Genomic DNA, 23,192 nt, shown 5'->3' on the forward strand with positions numbered 1-23,192 from the left:
TTTCAATGCTCATTGATACTAAGGAAAAAATAAATTGACCAATTTAGGTAACCTAAGTTTGAAATTTCTGCAATTATTCTACAAGCCCATTGAGTGAGAAGGAAAGGTCCAGTAGTGGTTACCTCCAAAATTGTACTTAATGATAGGAAGTTTACAGTGAGTGTAGATGAGCATCCAGGATTATTATTTTTAAATGGGAAGAAAAGGGCAAAGGAAGATTATTAATTTTTTTTTCAGGCACACCAGGGCTGGATCTAAGAAGGGGAATGGGAACCTAAAACCAGCACAGCCTGTAGCTTGTTTTGAAGGCAGCGGAACATGTTGCTTGTTTTTCTCCCCTGCAAATGTCCTAATGCCTTAATAATGTATTGCAAAGAATTTGGGAAATGGTCTCTTGTAATTTTCTGTATGTTATAGAAACAGTTGTTTCTGGCAGCTGCATAAACATTTGTGCTTTATAGGTTTGCTTTTCGCCTTTCCTCAGTTCCCATGTACCCTTAAAGCTCATCCTGTCTTAGAATTAAACTCTTCAAACCGGAATCCAGAAGATCCTGCACAGGGTTACGCTTGAATTCAGTACATTCAGCCTGAAGTTATGTAGAGGCATACAGAAAACAAAAATGCAGAGCAATGGAGAGGTCATAAATGCCCTCTCCAGGCATCTCATTTAGGAAGGCACGTGCATTCTCTTGTGTTCAGACATCTTCAGTTCTTTCCTGAAAGCAAGTGTTCTTTCAAGAACCAAACAAGATTTGCTGTGCACTTTTTTAGTACATTTAGAGGAGGGGGAAAAAACCACCCCCCTTTCCCTTTTGGCCAGACTGTTTTTCAGCACTTGCTTAGGCTGTGAAACACCTCAGTAATTTTTTTCTGTAATTCAAATCCAGATCTTCACCTTCCAGCCTCCCACATTCCCATTAGTGGGAGACCTGAGCTTTGCAAACAGCTCCCAGCAGTCTTTATATGTAGTGTTTGTTGGATAAAATATGTGTAAAACCTTGGGAGGTGTTGCCTCTTTCACAGGTGAGTGTTTTAACTGCTGGTCTACACAGTCACGCTTTTTATTTTTTTGGCCCAACTGAGGACCCAAGCCTATTTATCCAAAGTGGCACAAATTCAAGTTGGAATAAAGAACATGATTTGAATTTTGAGGTAGAGATGTGGCTTTGACCTCCCTGAGTTAAGAAAATAAATTAGGTATGTCTCCTTTTTCTTATGTGAGAGCTTCAACCACTAGAATGCTATTTAAAATGAAGAACCACCACTCTCCTACATCTTTATCTTAAAAGAGAGTGGCGGCTGTAGCTGTATTTTGTAATGAGACTAATAATGTGTGTTAGCTGCTCTGAGAATGCCCACCTGATAGAGTCCTTAAGGGGACATGGAAGAATGCATCACCTCCCCGGTGGGTTTTTGAATGAACGAACTCTATTGAGCTGATTGATAAATCCTGGCAATTATCAGAGCATGTATGTTTCAGAGCATGTGTAGAAGTAAAGATTTCAGATGCATATGAATCCTTAATGGTAAAAAGCTAATTTAGAATTATTTTAAAAGTAGAATATTCTGTTTAGATCAACAGCAAGAGGGGCTAGTGGTGCTCTTGTTGGGGCATGAAAGGAAGGAAGAAGGACCTGGAATGGTTATTAGTTTTAAGCAAGTTTAAAACTAAGGCAAGCTGCTAGATTTTATGATATGGGGCTGCTTTTTATAAATTCTCTTAAATGGATATTTGACATTCAGTAGAATTGATTGTGGATGAGGATGATTGAATATTTGCTCACATATTCCACTAATTCTGATTGTTAACACTCAAACGTCAAACTCTGTTAAGGAGGAAAAGGCTGTGAGTTCATGTGTGTAACAAATTGAATGCTTAAGAATCTGATACCTGTTCACAGTTTTGTTTTTCCTTCCTGCAGATGAGTACTGGTGTTAAGGAAGTAGTATTTGCTGTGTTCTCCTAATTGATACATTTTTGTATTCTTTTAGGTACTGGATATAAATCTAAAGAGCTAGACAGTCTTGATGAAGGTCAAACACTGGTGGTTGGAGGAAAAGAAATTGAAGTGATGGGTGTAATTTTGGCAGATGACTTCAGCAGTGGCAGGTGTTTTCAGGCAGGAATAGGAGCTCATGACACAATCCCAACTGCTTTATCTCAAACTAATACGAAACCATTCTGTAAACCATTCAAAAGTGTCTGTCAACCCAATACTAAAGAGGGTATGCTCAAAGATTCTCAAAGCTACAAACCTCGCCATGATCCAAATGCTTCAAGTAAGATTCAGATTTTTAAGTTTCTTTAACCATCCTCTGAGTCTCAAAATAACATTGAATGTGTAACCAAAATTTTCATGTTCTCCAATGTATTAGTGAAGTATTTCTGACATACAGTACTAGTGTTTCTGTCAATACCATGTTAGGATTTTATCATGTGTGTTTCTAACAAGTACTGTGCGCCACGTAGTTTCTCATAGTTGTTACAGATGGCTGTAGAAACAAGTTAGAGTGGCTTCTGAGAGTTTTGCCCAGAAAAATTAGTTTCTTCATCAGACAAACACTCTGACATGCTACAACTTCTAGATGAGTTCCAGCTTCCCCCTAGGGTCAGTGAAGCACTGACATAATATGGCAGCACGGTAATTACAGTGGATGTTCAGTAACAAAGAAGTTAAGCCAGATTCAAAGAATCGCTTCTGATGGTGCCTGATTCTTCACAGCCAATGAGTGTAACTATACTGCCCAAACTCAGCCAAATACATTTTAAAATAAAAGTTTTGTTTTATAATGCTAGAAGTACCGTGTGCTGAAGAGCCATGAAAGTTCACAAATTGCGTAGTTAATACAGTTGTTGTGATAGGGATCCTGTAAACATTTGATAGCTGCGGGAAGTGGTGTTGCTTATCTAAATGAGAAGTACTCTCTCGTCTTGTCAGTAACAAACCATTTAGGAGCTATATTCTGCTGATGGCATTATCTTTCGGATGGAGGATAAAAATGAGATTAAAGAAATGTTACTAAAGCAGAGCCATGCCTATAAAAAAAAAAGAAAGAAGTTTGTTCTACATTCTCGCTATAGTTATACCTCCATCCTACCTCTTACCTCATATCCTGATACTATGGGACTTTTCAGAACTAGTGTTTGGCTGCTATGTTTAATAAACAATGAAATCTTAATCAAATGCTAGTTAATGATATCACTGGCCCTTTTGTAAGCAGCCTTATTACTACCAGCTTCTGGTTTGAATTCCACTTGAGTATGTTGTCTCTGAGAGTGTTCCTTCCTGTATTTGCAAGATGATACTTCATTAGCTTTCTAACGTAAAATCTGGCAAAGAATTGATATATCCAGCACTCAAATTAACTTCTTTGCTGTTTCTGCACTAGTCTGTTAAAAAGCTTCATTTTTGTTCTAGTTGTCTCCTGTGACTTCTCTTCTGGTGAATTTGCGTACCTCCTATGAGATTTGGAGAGCCCTCAACACATCAATAGGTTGGACTCTCAGTCGTTAGAGTTGCTTACACAGGAGAATCACATAGTTTATTTAACGCCTTGTTGCATAACCTCTTTCAGAAGGAATGGAGATACTTTACTAGACCAGGACCTTGGTATTGGAACAGTTAGAGGTTTTCCTGTTGAGGTCTGTGCTAATAGTTGATTAAAATGCTCCTTCTTCAAAATGGAAAGCCATTTATCCCTGTGCTCAGTAGAACAGAGCGCAGTGACAAGGATGTAAAGCCACATGTTCCACAGATGATTTCTAAGCTTTTAGACTATTGCTCATCTAAGCCTTGTTTCTTCCCCATCTCTGAGGCTGCAAAATTTTGTCAGAAAAGTTATCTTTTTGTCACCGCTGGCTCTTGTACATATACACATGCAATTTGATGTAATCCATCAGAACTCAGCCCTTTGTCAGTAGGAAACAAAATCTTCTTGAATGATACAAGCCTTCAACCAACCTATTCCTATGGATAAATTATCAATATAGGTTGAGTGACATAAAATACAAGCAGCTATAAATTGCTTTCTCATTCTGTCCTCTGGCAATACAACTTTTCATTGAAGATGTGTAGCAGCAATATAAGCAACCTAGTATGGACATTGTCTAGCAAAATTAGGACGTTAGAGTTTGTAAACAAATTATGGTAAGCAAAACTGTTACTCAGATGTAGCCCAATACTTCATGTTCTCTTTGCCTCTGTATGTCTTCAAACCTGTCAACTTCTTTTATTCATGCACTGTGGCAGCCTTTGTCAGCTCACTCTGTCCTTACCTATTTTTTTTAAATAAATTGTTGTCTTTTTATCTCTGTTTCTCAGGCAGAGTAATCTTTCTGTGCAGCTACAAGAATATCCCCTTGAAATGTAGTGTCTAGACCTTATGTAGGTCATTGTATATGTTCTTTTTCTTGAACTTTCCATTCAGAAGCCTTTTAGTACTTCTGATTTAACTCTACACATTCAAAGCATCATACAACATTTATTAGCAAGGTGGTTTCCCCTCATCATAAAAATAATACTCAGATTTCTCAGTTTGTCACCTTTATCTTTGAGAGAAGTGCAAACTATTTGGAAAACCTCTGTAAAAGGATTTTTTATTTGGAAGGCTATCTAGATGCTCTGTTGGTAAATTCATTTTCTGTCTGAGAATGGTCAATATATTAAACGGTATTTTTAACAGTCATTAGATCATAGACTTTATTCTGTAGCTGTTAGAGAAATAATACCCTTTGCTAACAAACTAAAAATAATGTTTTTGTGCAATACTTGCATGTGTTTTGAACTTCAAGATTCTCTAGTCATGCCAAGACCAAATGCAAGTCATCAGTGGATGTTCAATAAGGCTGGTCTACCTATGGTGGATGTAGTTGTGGATCCTTACATTGCAAATAATCTCCGACCACATCAGAAAGAAGGAATTATATTTCTATATGAATGTGTAATGGGAATGAGGTAAGACAATAATTATCCTTTTGGCTTTCAATACCTGTAATATTTTCATGTCGATGTTTGAAATGAGACAATTTGAACAGGAAGATTTGAGCAATTGTTCAATTAAGTAATATTAGTAGTTTTCCCCCAGTAAAGGTTGCACAAGTTTTTTCTGACCTGTATAATAGCATCATGCTTGCTATGACTTTGCCAGATGTGTTGGGAAGCCAGTGCCTCAAAAGGCCTGTGAGTTCTACTGCAAATACAAAGTCCTGTAAACACGGATACAATTAATTTATGCTAAAGAACACTGCTTTCTGGGATTTATAATTCATAGTTATTCATATAATTTATAATTCAGGCATTTAGAATAAAGAAGCTGTTATATCAACCTGCTGAAAAAGACACAGTACTATTCTCAAAAGTGTTTTCTCAAGTTATAGATTCCTTAAGGTATATACAAGTGTTAAAAATATTAGAATATTAATTCTAAAAGCAGATTGAAAGTACTTGGTTTTGGAAGACTAAAGCATTAATCTACAAAACGAGGAATTTCACTCTAAGGTCTTCTGGTATAACTGAATGAAAACCTACAGTAGAGCATGATAAATATAAATAGGTTCTTTATACTTCAGAAAACAAGTACAAGAAGCAATTCCCTAAACCAGCTGTAAATAATTATAGCTATGTCTTTTAAAATGTTACCACCAGCTACTTATATCTTACAGAGTTAGTGGCAGATTTGGAGCTATTCTTGCTGATGAGATGGGCTTAGGAAAAACATTGCAATGCATTGCACTTGTCTGGACTCTTCTGCGTCAGGGGGTCTATGGATGCAAACCTGTACTAAGGCGAGCGCTAATTGTCACCCCTGGGAGTCTGGTAAAAAACTGGAAAAAAGAATTTCAGAAATGGTTGGGAAGTGAAAGGATCAAAGTCTTTACAGTTGATCAGGTAAGATTTATTTCCAAAAGGGGATTAGCTCTTATTTGGCTCTGAATATAGGACTTGTGCTCCAACACCCCCCTTTTTTTTTCCAACCAGAGACCAAAACTAGTAATTCTCTATCAATATTTATTTGTAATACTTTATTTTACCTTCAAGTAATTGTTTACATGGGCATTTAGCTGTCAGTAACCAGATCATAGCTCAAGCTCACCTGCCTGTGTAGCTTATGTCTATCTTATCTTTCCTCAAGCTTTTATCTTTGAAGATGTAAAAGGTGACACACTCCTCCTTGTGCCTCTTCGGTTTAAGGAGCTTTCTGTTGTCTATCAAAGTACACACCTTCCCTGCTTTATATACCAGAGCACCTACCTCGACTGGCTTGTACTCCATTTCTGTGGTAGTCGCTTTTGTTCTGTACTGCAAACTTTTCCGCCTTTGTTTCAGCTGTCTGTTTCAGGTTACTTCAGAAGGTTATTCCTTTTATTGTCACTGCCAAGAATCAGGTTTCTGTAGGGGTGATTTAAAGTCTCATGAGTTACCAGGCCTACAGTCTCAGTGTTAGATAACGTGAATATCTCCCATCTCTAGAAGAATGCAGACAAATACAGATCTTAATAAAGGAGCAGGATGATGCTGATCCTTGTCCCCTTTTACAGTGGAGCTCTTCCTGCTGGTAAAGACACTCCCATGTTCCTGTAGTGCCTGGATAAATCCTATAGGCTGACAAAGTACTTCACCTTTTAATCTCCTTGGTATACCTTTAGAGTCCTGCCTTTGTTTCTGAAACACAGAACCCTCTCCATCCTTTACTGCAAATTCTAGCATAGACTCTGTGCTTCAGCAGCCTTTATTGACTGGATCAGACAGGAAAGCACCTGGCCAAGTAAAAGACAAAGGAGTTTGAGTGAGGCTGTGACATTACTGATTGAGGGCTTTCTCTGGGAGAGAGACACATCTTGCTCTGGTTGTCCAGTAAGGCTTTCTTGCCATGGAAATTTTCCAGTTAAGCATGGTTCAATATCTCAGTCACAGGGCTGGGTCCTCTCAGCACCAGCATTCATGAAGCTGTGAACAGGAGACTTGCTTATGCCTTCATTAATGCCTCTGAAACTTTCAGATTCAAGTTCTGTTTTTTATAATTTACCCTCTGGTATTTCTTTTCCTGAGACTTCTAGTCCCCATGTCCATATGGAGTGAGCATTCATAGCAGAAAGGAAAGAGAAGTTGTTTGGCAAACTGTGGTTTCTATATGTACATTCAGCAGTCTGCTGTACCCCTACTTTTTCCTTGCTCCTATGTATTTGGATTGTGCCAGTGGAAGGAAGTGGAGAATTTATAGTATCTGCATTGCTGCTTGCAACAAAGATAAAGATATTTATTTTCCAAAATTGTTTTTCAATCTAATAGTTCCATAAAAGTAGATTGAAGAAAAAAATTCTAAAGATTACCAGATTTCTTACACCAACCAGATTTGCTCTTAGTTTCTTTCATTATCCTTATTGCTTGTATGGAAGAGTGACTATTTCAGATTAAATGAAAGTTTTCAAACTGTTTTTAAACTCTTTTGTGGGGTGTACAAAATTTTGTAACAATAATAATTTCTTTGAATTCCGCTCATTATTGTCAAACCCTTGAAATTACTTAACCTACTCATCTTCCCCTGAGGACAGTCCACTAACAGGTGCTCTTTGCGTCATTTGCTTTCCTTAGTAACTTGCTTCAGGATGTGGAAATGAAGCAAACTGACATGTTAGTAACTGTAACATAATATAGGTTAGGGTGAGAAACAAGATGTTTCTAAAAGAAGTGGTTACAAAGCAAAATATAATATGGCAACATTTTAACCTGAAAAGGTACTTAGAAATAATTGAACGTTTTCTTGCAGTTTTTATGAATAATGTTGGGAGGAGAAAACCTGAATTTGCTGACAGTTACTGTGACCCAATATGACAGTAACTTCCATTTTCTTTTCATTTGAATAACTTTAATATTCTTACTCATCTCATTGGAGCCATTTGGATTGATGACACTCAGCAGCTTTTAAGATTGTGTTCCCAAATAGCAAGGAATACATTGTCATGCCAAAGGAAGTCACAATATGACTTCCCTGGGGTATAATGAGGTATTTCAAAATAATTTACTGTCTATCTTCTCTGGAAAACCAGCAATTACCATACTGTTATTTCTCTAGGATAACTTAAAAGGAAGAGCTTGTCTCAAAGATTTTTTCTATTCTTGCCTATGAGGAACACATTCAAAGAACTGGCAGACTTTTTAAAATGTGTTAGGCATGTTTTCCTCACTTTCATGCTGAAACACCATGAACTGATCCTAACCATTCAGTAACAGACTTCAGAAAAACAGGACATTATGCACTTTTAAAATGTGATTACAGTTTACTTCTGTTACAATGCAAATGTCATGTAGAGGACACTGCTTTTAAAATGCCCACAAAGGTTGCATTTAGGTCTTGTTAATCCATGTTCTCAGCATTTGAGATGTGTTTGAGAGCATAACTCCTTTATCTGTTTGCAGAGTTTCACCTCTGCTGGGGTTGTTTTTAAAACTGGGGGTTTTAATTCAAAGTATCTGGAGAATTAATTAAAGATTTACATTGCTTCATGATTCAGCGTTTTTTGATTTAGACTTCACTGGTTACCTTGGATTTGGACTAATGCAAAGAAAGGTCTGTTCAGAGAGTAAGTCTGGGACATGGAGCTCTAATACTGATTGACAGATGCTCCATATGTGGCCCTGGGCAACTCACTTAAACCTGTCAAGTCACTTTGGGTAATTGTGAAAATGGACGCTATAACACACGCATGTCTTGCAGCCAGTTAAGAGGATGAATTAATTACTTGAAATTAACTTTTAAATTTACTTTAATTTTTAGTCCATCATCCACTGCTGCTGTTGTACACAGCAGGGAATATATTATAGTTGGCTGCAGGGGGCTTATAATACGCCAAGACTCTCCTGCTTTTTTTAAGGGATTCAAACAGTCCAGAGCAGTTGATGATTTACTAGCAGAAGGATGTTGGAGGCAGCTCCCCAGTGCTTCAGCACTTTCCCTGTAGTCTCAGCTTACAGCCCGAAAGTGCAGGAAAACAAAATGCTTTCTGAACCCTGAGCACCTTCTGATGCTTGACCGTCCCAAGAGAAGGTCAGAGAGGCATTGTCCCTGTCTTCAAGGCTGTAATGTGGAGCCTGAATACTATGGAGGGACAACTTTGGGTGTTGCCTACAGGGCTCCTCTGTCCCTGTGTTCCTGTGTTGGGAATTTTTCTGCTCCTATTTTGAAAATGGAAGTAAAAACATAGCCAGAAAACAGGACAGGGACACTTAGGTCCAGCCCAAACACCTGGGGAAATCAGTGAATGCCCTTGTTACCTGCTCCTTACTATTCCCTCTTTCCTTCTGAACGTGTGCTGGGTCTCTTCACGACCAGCATGTGAGGACTATCTACCTCAAGGTACTTGGTGAGATTAATGTGCCAGATTCAGCCCATAGATTCATCTGCATCAACAGCTAGGAGGCTCTAAAGGTGATAATTAAGTGGTGCTGCTTTTACAGTGTATTACACCATCTGGCTCCAGACTTAGTTGTCTGTGTTTGGTAACTGATCTTGTTTGGAAATAAAAATACCTTCTGAGGGTCTAGCTTGATTTGCTTTCACGATTAAAGAGGTCCTGCAGCTTGTCAGCTGCATCCATAGCCTGCTTAGTTAGTGAACAGTGTTAGGAATTAGAAGGAGCATGGAGGGAATTAGCGTCTAGAGCCAAGTGGAAAGGTGAGAGATGTGCCCACAGTAGATTTTTCCACTTTTACATGTAATTGCAAGACAGTTAAGCAATCCCAATATGTTCACAACTCTGCACAGAAATGTAACTATTACCAGGATTTTTTTCTGGGAAAAGCTCCCTGTTTTAAATAGACTTTTAAATAGAAAGTCATTACAGTGACTTTCTATTTAGTGTGTCTGTTTCCTTCAACAGACATCAAAAGTCTAGATGTCTATTGAAGGGAAAGGGTTTGAAGGGTATATAAGAGTAGAGGGGCTCACAGACATCTTCTGACCAGTAATACAGGGTTTAGAAATTAATTGCATTTATTTACCAGTAGATGGGCATGTTTTCTGTGGCTGGTAATGGACTCTATTTTCCAAGTCTCAGGCTGCCCTTACCTGTTGGCCAACCCATCAGTCTTAAGGGCTTTTAACAAAGTTAGTCATAGAATCATCATAGAATACCAGGCTGAAAGGTACCTCAAGGATCATCTCTTCCAACCTTTCCTGGCAAAAGCACGGTCTACACAAGATGGCCCAGCACCCTGCCCAGCTGAATGTGAAAAGTGTCCGATGTTGGGGAATCCACCACTGCCCCGGGGAGATTATTCCAATGGCTGATTGTTCTCATGGTGAAAAATGGTCCTCTTGTATCTAATTAGAATCTCGCCAGGAGTAACTTTGACCCATTACCCCTTGTCTTTTCCATGTGAGCTTTGTAAAAACGGGGTCTCCATCTTCTTTGTAGCCACCCTTTGAATACTGGAACACGGCGATAAGGTCTCCCCTAAGCTTTCCTTCCTCAAGGCTGAGCAAACCCAGTTCTCTCAGCCTTTCCTCACATGGCAGGCTTCCCAGTCCTGTGGTCATCTTCATGGCCCTTCTCTGGACCCTCTCCAGCCCATCCATGTCTTTTTAGCACAGCGGGGACCAAAAGTGAGCACAGTATTCCCGGTGTGACCTGACAAGTGCTGGGTAGGGTGGTAAAATGGCTTCTCTCTGTGTGCTGGTGATGCCCTTGTTGATGCAACGCAGCACCCCGCTGCTTGCTCTGCCGCAGCAGCACACTGCTCATCATGCTGAGCTCTTGTCCACCAGGGCCCGGGTCCCTGCCCACAGAGCTGCTCCCCAGCCGGGTAGATCCCAGCTGTGCTGCGCTCCTGGATTGTGTCTTCCCCGGTGCAAGACTTACGTTTGTCTTTGCTGAACTTCTTAAGGCTCTTGTTAGCCCACTCTCCCAGCCTATCCAGTTGTTCCTGCAGGGTGGCTCTCCCTTCCAAAGTGGCCACCTCCCCACTCAGTTTGGAATCACCAGCAAACTCCACCAGGGTACGCCTGACCTCATCATCTGGATCACTTACAAAGATATCAAACAGCGTTGGGCCCAGTATCGACCCGGGGGGACCCCACTCGTGACAGGTTGCCAGTGTGAAGAGGAGCCATTGACCACCAGCCTCTGGGCGCGGGCAGCCAGTTCCCCACCCACCGCTGGGCCACTTCTCCCGGCCGCAGCATCAGCTTCTCCTGGGGGAAGCTGTGGGGAACTCGAAAGCCTTGGAGAAATCCAGGTAGACAGTGCCCACCACTCACCCCACATCAGCCGAGCGGGCTGCGTTGTCGTGGAAGGCGATCTGGTCTCTCAAGCACGATTTGCCCCTGGTGAATCCGTGCTGGCTTTTCCCAGCCACGTGCTTCACTTGCCTTGCGGTAGCTCCTGGGGGATCGTTCCACAACTTTCCCAGGGACCGACGTAAGGCTGATGGGCCTGGAACTTCCTGGATCCTCCTTTAAGACCTTCTTGAGGATGGGGGTGATGGGAGGTTCTTCCAGTCTTCTGGCCTCACGACACCAGCCAGCTCTCAGCACCCTTGGGTGGATTTGCAGGACCAAGCTCCTGTAACCGTGCACACACCGGCTCTTCCTTCGCTGACCCTGGTCCGTGGTTGCACCAACTTGGGCTCCTGTTCCCAGGGCTGGGGCCCAGCAGCGCTGGCAAAGACAGGGGTGAGGAACGCGCTGGGAACCTCTGCCTTTGCAGTGCTGCTGGTGACTAACGCACCGCCACGCTGAGCCGCGGGCCAGCGTTTCCCTTCTGTTTCTGCTTGTTGTTTATGTGCCTGAAGAACCCTTCCTTGTAGTCTTTGACATGTCTGGCCAATTTCCATTTGAGCTGAGCTTTTGCTTTTCTAGCTGCATCTCTGCACACCCTGGCAATGCCCTTGTGGCTCTCAATGGGTATTTGTCTGCCTTTCCATCTCTGGTATGTGTCTCTTTTGTTTTTGAGCAGGCTCAGAAACTCATAGTTAAGCCAAGGGGATCTCTTGCTCCACCTACTTCCCTTACTTTTAAAGAGAATGAACTGTTGTCCTGGTTTTGTCTGGGATACAGTGAATTTTCTTCTTAGTAGCTGTGTTTTGGATTTTGTATGAGAATAACGTTGATAACACACTGATGTTTTAGTTGTTGCTAAGTAGTGCTTACTCTCAATCAAGCACTTTTCAAGTTTCCCGTGCTTTGCCGGTGGGGAGGTGAATGAGAAGCTGGGAGGGAGCAGAGCCAGGGCAGCTGACCCGAACTAGCCACAGGGATATTCCATACCACAGATCATCAAGCTCAGTATATAAACTGGGGGGAGTTGGCTGGGAGGGACTGATCGCTGCCTGGGGACTGGCTGGGCATCGGTCAGTGGGTGGTGAGCAATTGTATTGTGCATAGCTTGGGTTTTTTCACTTCGACTTTCGTTCCTGTCTCTCCCTGTCCATTGCAATTATGGTTGTTACTGTTGTTATTATTATTATTATTACTTTATTTCAATTATTAAACTATTCTTATCTCAACCCACAGATTTTACCTTTTTCTGAGTCTCTTTCCCATCCTACCGGGGGGATTGAGTGAGCAAATGTCTGTGTGGTACTTAGTTGCTGGTTGGGGTTAAACCATGACAACTATTTTTGTGCTTCCAGGAAAGCATTCTTGAAAAACTCCCAGTACTCTTTATCTCCTTTATTCTCCATGGAAGCTTCCCACAGAATCCCTCCCAATGGAGCTCTGAGCGAGCTGAAGCTTACTATTCTAAAATCTAAAACCTAAAACCTATTCAGTAGGTTCCACAATATTCGTATAATATTGTATTCAAATCAAAACAAGAGGAATTTTGGTAGAATGTGGTAACTTCCTACTGGACCACATTACTGCCCCTTGCAGCTTGAGATCCCAAAATGAATATAAGAGCAGCTGCTTATGTCTCTTCATTATCTTGGCTTTTATTATTCATTTGAAGCTTGCCTGAATTCCAGGACTCGGAAGCTGTTACAGGGAACCTGTGCTTTTCCACCTTCACAGTAATGTGTCTCAGAGGATTTGAAGGGCTGAAAGAATAATACATTTTCTTTTAATGAGGTGGTAAAACTCTGAATTGCTATATCAGATCCCATATTTTCTTTGCAAATTAGGAAAAATTGATAATCCAAACTCATGAAGGAGATAATAAATGTCTTGTGTCATGCTAGAAAAAATTTCTATAGACACTGGATGTTTAAGGAATGTCATGAGTGATCTCCAAAGAAATAATTGTAATACATATTTTCCTTTATGCCTGCAGGACCACAAAGTAGAAGAATTCATCAGTTCTCCACTTTATTCAGTTATGATAATCAGTTATGAGATGCTACTGCGATCTTTGGATCAAATTCAGGCTATAGAATTTAACCTCCTAATCTGTGATGAAGGACATCGTCTGAAAAATAGCTCTATTAAGACAACTGCAGCCCTCACTAGTTTGTCTTGTGAGAGGAGAATTATCCTCACTGGTTAGTATCTGTAGTTAGTTTTAATATTTTGCTATGTTAATAGTGCTAGGTTGGGGTAAAGGAAAAAGATATTCTAAGTATGGCAGGAGCACAGAATACATTTTGGCAATGAGTATTAAATGCGTTGATGAAATATTAGATCTTGGGTCTTGTAAAAACAAGATTATTTCCAAATCTTTTAGATAAATTCAAGATTTGTCTATCTTCAGGGACAGGCAAAGAGCCTGGCAACTTCTGTAAGGGAATCAGGACTCTACCCAAACTCATTGTTTACCTTTGCAGTTATGTAATAAAATCCATTTAGAACAATGGCTTTTTAAATTCCCTTGTCAAAACAATTAGATATGCAATCTGTTTAATTAGGAGGACAGTAGTATCATGATAAAGTTTTAGATTAATTCAGAACTCTGAGTAATTCTCATTGAACAAAACGTCTGTTTTCAAGATGCAGTCTCAACATTAAACCCTGCATTCAACAATTGTTCTTCTATCAGTTTCAAGAAAAAGTTACCAAATGCAATTTTTCTTTTTTTTTCTTTCTAGGTACTCCAATCCAAAATGACTTGCAAGAATTTTTTGCATTAATAGAGTTTGTGAATCCAGGAATACTTGGTTCTTTATCCACATATAGAAAGATATATGAGGAACCGATTGTCAGATCTAGAGAACCTTCAGCAACAAAGGTGTATTATTAAATAAATTGCAGTTACAGAAGAAAATTCATAGACAGTGAAATTTGCTTTCTATGGAATAAAATGAAGCTCAGGATTACTAATAGTAGCAAAAGCTTTTCATCTTCCTATTTGAAATAAATTCACTTGTTCTCCAAAGGGAGCAGGAGGAATACATACATGTTGACATCGTGTCATTTTAGCTGCTTATTAATCAGCAGGCAGAAATTATTCTTCCAACACCTTGCATTCCCAAAAGTCCCATGTGCATTACCGTGTGACTATACTTTATTCATTCTTAGTTTCTCCACAGTACTACAAAATCTGTATGATTTTATTGTATCTCAGGAAATTCTAGAATATAATTGAATCCTTGCATGTCTTCTGGGACATGACTTTCCTTTGTTTAAGACTTTAGAAACCAGACCTAGAGCTAAGCTAATGCAGTATTAGTAACTGGAGAAGAATTGATCGTTACAGTCCCATGTCAGAAAGTGGTATCATACTTTCAAAACATTATTAAAATATCTGATTAAAATCATACAGAAAATTATTGTGATGAAATGCAAGATTTTCAATGATTTTGTGGTTTTTTTCTTTTAGGAGGAAAAGGATTTAGGAGAAAAAAGAGCAGCAGAACTCACACGCCTCACTGGACTTTTTATTCTAAGAAGAACACAGGAGGTTATAAACAAATTTCTGCCCCCCAAAAAGGAGAGCATAATCTTCTGCCGACCAACAGAACTGCAACTTGAATTGTATCGAAAACTGCTTAGTTCTCAAGTTATTAGGTCCTGTCTACAAGGCAGTCTAGAAAGCAGTCCTCACCTAATATGTATAGGAGCTTTGAAAAAACTTTGCAATCATCCATGTCTTCTCTTTAAAGCTATAAAGGTATCTGTTTGTGTGGCGCTGGGTGCCTGCAATTAGTTATTTCAAGCAGGCAAAGGTTACTAGAGCTGTTATAGTCAATGTGCGTGTTACTTAAGGTCACTTCCATACTCTTTTCTAACATATAACTTGCTTTAGGAGATCTGCTTTCAAAAACAAATGTTAGGAAATCTGAATATATTCAGGGAAGGTATCTCACCAGTTTCCTATTGCCTTATGGTGTTTTCTTGTTCTTCATGTGTTTTTCCTGTTAATCTTTTTTCTGAATATTGTAAAAATACATATAAATGTGAATTTTACAAAGAACACTGTTAGCTAGAGATTACTGTGTGTGCTCTGTCTGCTGGTTCCTCTGAAATCTCCCTGTCCCCATGATGATTTCACTCTCTCAAGCTCAGTGACACTGGGAGCTGCAGGCTCAGAGTGTCAGTGGTACTAGATGTCTGCACTTCCACTTCTCCTGGGATCCTGTCACACTGTACATCTCATTCCTATAGGTAAATAAGATGATAGTTAGAACTTGGTAATACTAACTTCTATGGCCACTAGTCAAAGTCCAAGTAAGGTGGGTGGAAATGTAAAACTTTTTTAGAAGTCTTACTGCGTGACTTTGTAGTAGTGTCCACAGCACAGACCTCTGTGTAACTTTCAACACTGCCAAGTAAAGTTCATTGCCTTTACTTCATAGTATAAGCATTAGAAATTTGTCATATGTGACATCCCATAGGGATGGCAAAGACTGTATGTGCAAGTCATTTACTGCCACTGTGGTTTTGGCTTTTGAGTATTTTGGCTTTTTCTTCTCTGTGAAACATTTATTTTCAAATTACAGCAAAACATTAGCTGTATTTCTTCTATTTTGTTGTTTTTACTTGCTAGCTTTTCTTCATTTCTGGTTGCATAACTGAATCTTTTAGCATCTTGCTAAAAAGAGTCAGTGACTGTGAAGGTCCGTAATCAGGTATTATGGGATTTAGAAAGAATAAACAGAATATCGAATTCCGTCCCCTGTCCCAAGTTTTAGATAAGGCTTTGCTGTGGGTGTACACCTGTGTGGTTGTTTAAGTAGATAAGTAGAATGTATTTTTCCATTTTAAGTATTTCAGCTTTCTACTGAGCTGCAAACAACATCATAGATTGAGGGTATAAAACAAAATAAACACTATCAGTATTTTAAAACTGTGTTTTCAGTCCAGTATTGGGACGTTGTCATGCTCACATGATACACTACTTTGTGGCAGCTTTTGATACCTCCTTTTGTCTTTGTAATAAAAGTATAGCAAAGTTTAAAAGAACCCAAAACATGTTAGAGGGTTTAGGGAACTTAATTTTTTTTATTTTCAATAGGAAAAAAGCTCTGATCCTTTGTCTGATGAACATGATGAGTCCAGCCTCTACGAAGGTCTAATAGATGCTTTTCCACAAAATTATACTTTGGACACTTTCTCAGAAACTGACTCAGGAAAATTGCAGGTGCTGGTGAAGTTGTTAGCAGCAATACATGAGCTCAGCTCTTCTGAAAGGCAAGTGTGAAAGAAAGGTAAAAGGGTGATAATGGGAGTGACCTTCTGGATATTATTTTGCTTTTCAAATGCATGGGGATGTAATATTCAAAATAAAGGCATTGCAACTTTTTGCAGAGGTGCAAAGCATATTTATGCATTGTACTCCTGGCTCCTCCTTTTTAATTACTAAACTAGCATTTACAGGTGACATCATTTTCAAAGATGCTCTTCATATTTTTTCCAGATAAAGATACTTACATTTTTCATACCAAGTTCCAGGAAGTAAGATAGTTTGCTACAGCCCCTGTACTATGACATATTATCTTTACTTGCAGAGGCTTTCCAATGCTTTATATCTCCTTGAGGAGATGTATTAATGTATTAAATATTTTAAATTGCACTAAAATATTTTTAATTACTAGATTATAAATTATTTCCTCTTTAATCACGTTTAACTGCTCAGTCCTTGCTGCATTTTCTGTTCAGGGTATGCAATCTCAACAGACAAACTTGCACAGCAGCTGTTGATTTCCCTGTGGTAAATGCCACTGACATGTAGGAAAACCTCTGTTTATCATGGGGTAATAGGATGCACATGGTTAGTTACTGTTCAAATGCTGATTCATGGAAATCGCACATGACCTTTTGTCCCATGATAACATTTTTATGGGCTCATGCCTTAAAGCCCAGCTATTCCAAAACTATTTAGCTTTTAACTTCTATTTAAAAAAATTGATGCTTAAATAGGACATGCTGTAATTCAGTAGCGGGAAGTAACATCAGATCTCTTGACACTGATGTTAAAGGAATTTGAAGATGTTCTCTTTTTACAAATCAGAAAGTTGAGCCTATTGGTGGAGTTTGTATGCTTAACATCCGTTGAAACCAATGACAGCTAAATATCAAAATGTACCGACCTTATTTCCTGTAGATCAAAAGAAACAGGACTATCAGGAAAAAACCACCTCTCCCTGTATCAGTGCTATAGGAGCTGCTGAGTTACAGCTGGTGTCGGGGCATTATTTTACACTTTTCAAAGTTTGGTTGCTTTAATTCAGTGCTGTTTATGTTTCTTTTTCTTTTGTTTCTCTGCTGTCATTAGTACTAAACAGTTTTTGCAATACACAGACTCAAATCCAGTCCTCTTCTGAAGTTCATATTCTGTTTTTCAGTGAAAATGAAGGTGTGAATTTGGTGTTGACTGACCAAAAAATATCACCAAGTCTTGGATGCAGTTCAGTTGTGAAGTGCAACAATAAAAATACTTTAAAACATTTTAAAATACTGATTTATCAGATTTTCCCTGGAATTATTTGTCTAGTTCTTCTGTATTTGTTTTTAATCAAAATTATTTTTGAAAATGGATCACCTGTGATGAAATTGGTTACATCTAGTTTAGATTATAAAAGACCTCCAAATAAGATCTGTCAGAAAATGCTAAATTGCTCTTATAATTTTATTTATGGCTTAATTAAAATGATCTTTCTTTGTCCACTCAGTAGAATCCTCCTCAATATCTGGGAGGACAGAAATTCTAGATTTGCAGATCTCTAAACTGATTTAGTCAAAATTTCAGAGAAAAAACAGCAAGTATTGGTCATTAGTGTAAGGGATCAGACTGATTTTGCTTTAAAAACAAAACCAAACCAAACCAAAAATCCAGACTATATTGTTTGTGATATCTTTCACTATCCTTCATCACAGTTCTTTTCAGTCATGAAAAGCAGGAAAGAGTCACTGTTTTCATGATCTTGTTTATTAGAATTTTCTGAGATTGTATACAGAAGTTCACAATAGCTTTTTCAGTAAGTAGTCATATATAATTTATTAGCACTACCCTCTGCAAATGCTGTCTTAACAACAGCCATTTTGTATAAACATTTTTTTTTAAAAAAAAAAATCTGTCTTTGTGGATGGTTCTGGATCTCTGCAACCTGTGCATTAAGCCAAATTCTGTTGCAAAGGAAAATATTCATTATTTACCATTTGAATGCTTGACAGTAGGTGTAATGTATCCAGATCTCGTATGTGCTTCAAATAATAGAAGATGTTTTATTTCTTAGGAAGTATGAGTAACCTCAGGTTCATGTGTAATTTTTGCTTGACTTGTAATTTTACCTTCTTAGATGTCTTCAGTAATTTGTTATTTATGACTTTAACTTTACCAGGGTCTAAGATGATAAGATAACTTTGTTTTACCATTTGACAGAGTCGTACTTGTATCCAATTACACTCAGACATTAAACGTATTGCAAGAGATGTGCAAACGTTATGGATACTCTTATACCAGGCTTGATGGACATACTCCTGTCTCCCAGAGACAACAGATTGTTGATACCTTTAATAGTAAATTCAGTCCAGCTTTTGTCTTTTTGCTGAGTTCAAAGGCTGGTGGAGTAGGACTGAATCTGGTTGGAGCATCTCACTTGATCCTGTATGATATCGACTGGAATCCAGCTACAGATATTCAGGTCTGATAACAACTCTGTACATGTGGGTTGGGATGGGCATAATGATTTCTTGGCTGGTTTTGAAATACCTGGCTTTAAGTTGAATCATAGAATCATTTAGGTTGAAAAAGACCTTTAAGATCATCAAGTCCAACTGTGAACCTGGGACTGCCAAGTCCACCACTAAACCTTGTCCCTAAGCACCGCATCTACACATCTTTTAAACACTTCCAGGGGTGGTGATTCCATGACATCCCTGGGCAGCCTGTTCCAGTGTTTGACCACCCTTCCAGTGAAGAAATTTTTCCTAATATCCGATCTGAACCTCCCCTGGTGTAACTTGAGGGCATTTCCTCTTGTCCTGTTGCTTGTTATCTGGGAGAAGAGACCGACCGCCCCCTGCCTACAGCCTCCTCTCAGGCAGCTGTAGAGAGCAACAAGGTCCCCCCGAGCCTCCTTTTCTCCAGAATAAACAACCCCAGGTCCCTCAGCCGCTCTTCACAAGACCTGTGCTCCAGACCCTTCACCAGCTCCGCTGCCCTTCTCTGGACACACTCCAGCACCTCAATGTCCCTCTTGCAGCGAGGGGCCCAAACCTGAACCCAGGATTCGAGGTGCGGCCTCACAAGTGCCGAGTACAGGGGGACGATCACCGCCCTGGTCCTGCTGGCCACACTGTTTCTGATACAGGCCAGGATGCTGTGGGCCCCCTTGCCCCCCCGGGCACACTGCTGGCTCATGCCCAGCCGGCCGTCAGCCAGCTCCCCCAGGCCCTTCTCCCCCAGGCAGCTTCCCAGCCGCTCTGCCCCAGCCTGCAGCGCTGCCTGGGGCTGCTGTGACCCAAGGGCAGGGCCCGGCACTGAGCCTGGTTGAACCTCCTACAACTGGGCTCGGCCCATCGGTCCAGCCTGCCCAGATCCCTCTGCAGAGCCTCCTGCCCAACAGCAGAGCAACACTCCCTCTAAGCTTGGTGTCACCTGCCAGCTCACTGAGGGTGCCCTCGATCCCCTCGTCCAGATTGTCAGTAAAGATATTAAACAGGACTGCACCCAGTACTGAGCCTTGGGGGACCGCACTTGTGACCAGCCACCGACTGGATGTAACTCCATTCACCAGCACTCTTTGGGCTCATCTTGTTGCTACCCAGTTATCACATTGCATCTGGACAAGTACAATACTGAAGGAAAAGTCTTTTTGAGAAGAAAAGAAGAAATATTTCTCTCTCATACTATATATTGGGATCATTAGAAGCCCTCTTGCAGTAAAGAATGAAAAGATTAAATTTTGATTTCTTTGGAGGAGTGAGTCATCTGTCCCCTTTGTCTCCTGACCTCTTTTTAACTGGAAATTGCTGTGTGTCTAAAAGGAGAAGAAAAACATGATTAAACTTCATAGCAAATGTTGCTGTCAATTTGCAATACCTGAGAAAAAGGGAGAGGTTCTGATGAGAATTAAGAGAATGAGCAAATCACATGGCAGTGATGCCAAAAGAAAGAAAACAAAGCCAGTGCTGTGCTATTCTTGTAATGGCACTGTTGGACTCAAGGGATTATTTAGCTGGCATAAGAATGCTCAGTTAAAATTGTCCTTAATAATAACAATTAAAAGAATCTTTTTATAAATGCAGTAAAAAACTTTTTATGGTAATGCTGTGTGCTTAATACCTGAAATAAGTTCTGATACTTGGCCCTGCTCCTCTTCCAAGTGTGAATTAGTACCTCATGTATCACTTGTCTTGTTACTGGAAACACAGTCTGCTAAATCAGTCAGAATTGCTACAGGTTGCCAAAGACCGCAAACCATGTTGTGGGTACTTGTACCCAGTATGTAGGTGTAACCCTTATGTGTTTGAAAAAAAAATCATGTAACAGTACTCGGTTGCATTTTGTTTAAGAATTAAAGGGGGTGTAAACACTAATTTTACAATTTTAAAAGAGATGGAGAAGTCATTTTTAAGATGTATTGTGGCAAAAAAAATTTTGGAGCTGAGTGAGAATGATGAGTATTTCTGAAATATTAAACAGTTGCTATGCTTGGGAAACATATGAAGAGAGGATTTCTGGCAGGAAAGAGCTGAAACCCCTGCTTTCCTACTATAGTACACAGAAAGAAAGGGTAGTGTAAATGGCAGAAAGTAAATTATATTTTCAAAATTATTTACAGCTAATACCAGAAGATTTCTGTAAAAATAAAGACAGTTATTGAGGAATGCTTTGAGTAACATCTTTTTGAATGAGCTAGCAGAACTGGCAGTTAGTGGAGGCTAAAAGCTGTAGTTGAAATACCATTGTATGGCAGGCTGTTAATACTCTTCATCTTTTTGCTTTCTTCAGGCAATGGCTAGAGTGTGGAGAGATGGTCAGAAACATGCTGTCTATATCTACAGACTGCTAACCACAGGTCAGAGATGGTGCTCAAACATACCCTATAGTAAGACAGCTATTGAAATGTTGTCCATAAAAGAGAGGGAGGGAGTGTTTGTGGAAATAATTAATTCTTTAAAAATATATATAATTTGTTCTGAATTCAGTCAAAATAATAACATCACAATGATTCATTTGCCTTTGCTTTACTTTTACTTGCATAACTGAAAATAGTGTTTATATATAGCTTTAGCATTTCCTATGAATACTGTTATCAGGAAAAGGATTTGACTTCTTGACAATTACTGGTCAAAAAGTATCCCAGTATATCTTTTTTCTTTTTTTTTCTTCCAATACAGGCTCAATAGAAGAAAAGATTTATCAAAGACAGATCAGCAAACAAGACCTTTCTGGGGCAGTTGTAGACCTTTCCAAGACATCTGAAAACATCCGGTTTTCCACTGAGGAGCTTAAAAATCTCTTTACTCTTCATGAAGATTCCAGCTGTGTTACCCATGACTTGCTTGAGTGCGACTGTATGGGAAAGAAAGACCATCAAAGTGAGTTTCATTATCTCTGGCCATTGCTGAGGAAGTACATCCATTCTGAATACATAGTCTGTCACTGGAGAAAACTCTGATGCTCAGTAAAATAGGATTGAAGTAATGATGTTCATTATGGGATCTTGCAGATATTGGCTGATTTTTCTAATCCATAGGAGCCCTTCACAAGATGAGGAGGAGAAAAGATTCATTCTTTGCAAAAACAATAAATCTGTGTATCATGCGTCTTAATTCCTTGAATTAGCTATGGCCAGCTCAACTAGTGATGTGTTACAACCAAATGACACTATATGGTATTTTGTTTCTAAATTTTCAAGCACAGTAATGAGTAGCTGGCAAGGGCTAGTTCAAAAGCTGTTTCTCTAAGGACAGCTATACCAGATGAAGATCTATGCCAGATCTTTGAATATAAGCCTTCATTTCACAGTTATTAACTAAAGCTGATGCAGGATGATTAAAATAGTTATTTGAGAAATGCTGAAAGATCCCCTAGCAGCTGTGATGCCAAGTTGCAAATATTCACATCAATCCTTTCTGTAGGGACCTGTCTCTTGTTCTTTTGGCATATCAAAATTAATTTAATACCTTGCTGCATACAGGTATATAGGTTTGAGTTAGGAGCAGGATTAAAAAAACAATATTATCATAGGTTATGTCTACATCTTATCCATGCTAATTTTTTTAGCTCATCTAGTTTCTTAAAGGAAAGAGTGTCTATTGCCCTGGTATGTTTCTTTCCTTCAGGCATGAAATATGGATGTACACTATTTACAGCTGTAATAGTGAGGTACCAATAGTGATACCTTCTAGATGCACACAGATACCACAGTAAAAAGAACCAAACAAATGGGTACAAGAGTGTGTATTCTTAACAGACATGGGCAAGAAATTAAGTAATACAGATTCAATGAGGCTGTTTTGCTTGATGGTTTGCGTGTCTCCAGGTAATAGGCTAGAGTTGTGTTCCTTTCTTATCTCATTCTACCCAAAATAGGGAGAACTTGGCTAGTGAAAGCACCGTGCTTCTGTAGCCGTAAGAATTTTACTTTTTTCCTTTATTCTTGCTCCACATACTGATTTCATTGTCTTTGTATCTTTCTTTAATGATTGAAAAATTAGACCTTCTGTTTTTGCATGAGTAAGTGATGTTCTAAAATATATTACCAGACTCTACCTAGGTGCTATTACAGGATCTGTGTGGAAAAGGCATGTTTAGTGTTAAATGTTAACCAGATTTTCTCACTGATGTGCAGCAAAGCAGTTAGAGCTCCTCG

The 23,192-nt window shown here is 39.4% G+C and overlaps 1 protein-coding gene across 2 annotated transcripts in view; it reads left to right on the plus strand.

Annotated features, from left to right (window-relative positions):
• Window positions 1–23,192, plus strand: part of RAD54B (RAD54 homolog B) — a 70,061-nt gene that overhangs the window by 44,776 nt on the left and 2,093 nt on the right. For both annotated transcript variants that reach the window (XM_037379575.1, XM_037379576.1), the window contains 10 exons: window positions 1,993–2,280; window positions 4,793–4,955; window positions 5,663–5,888; window positions 13,268–13,475; window positions 14,019–14,158; window positions 14,750–15,040; window positions 16,385–16,560; window positions 18,752–19,013; window positions 21,326–21,392; window positions 21,715–21,915. In XM_037379575.1, coding sequence (XP_037235472.1) covers window positions 1,993–2,280; window positions 4,793–4,955; window positions 5,663–5,888; window positions 13,268–13,475; window positions 14,019–14,158; window positions 14,750–15,040; window positions 16,385–16,560; window positions 18,752–19,013; window positions 21,326–21,392; window positions 21,715–21,915 — 2,022 coding nt within the window. The remainder of the gene's footprint in view (window positions 1–1,992; window positions 2,281–4,792; window positions 4,956–5,662; window positions 5,889–13,267; window positions 13,476–14,018; window positions 14,159–14,749; window positions 15,041–16,384; window positions 16,561–18,751; window positions 19,014–21,325; window positions 21,393–21,714; window positions 21,916–23,192) is intronic.

This window comes from Falco rusticolus, chromosome 3 (genome assembly GCF_015220075.1).
Source record: "Falco rusticolus isolate bFalRus1 chromosome 3, bFalRus1.pri, whole genome shotgun sequence".
NCBI classification, from domain to species: Eukaryota; Metazoa; Chordata; class Aves; order Falconiformes; family Falconidae; genus Falco; species Falco rusticolus.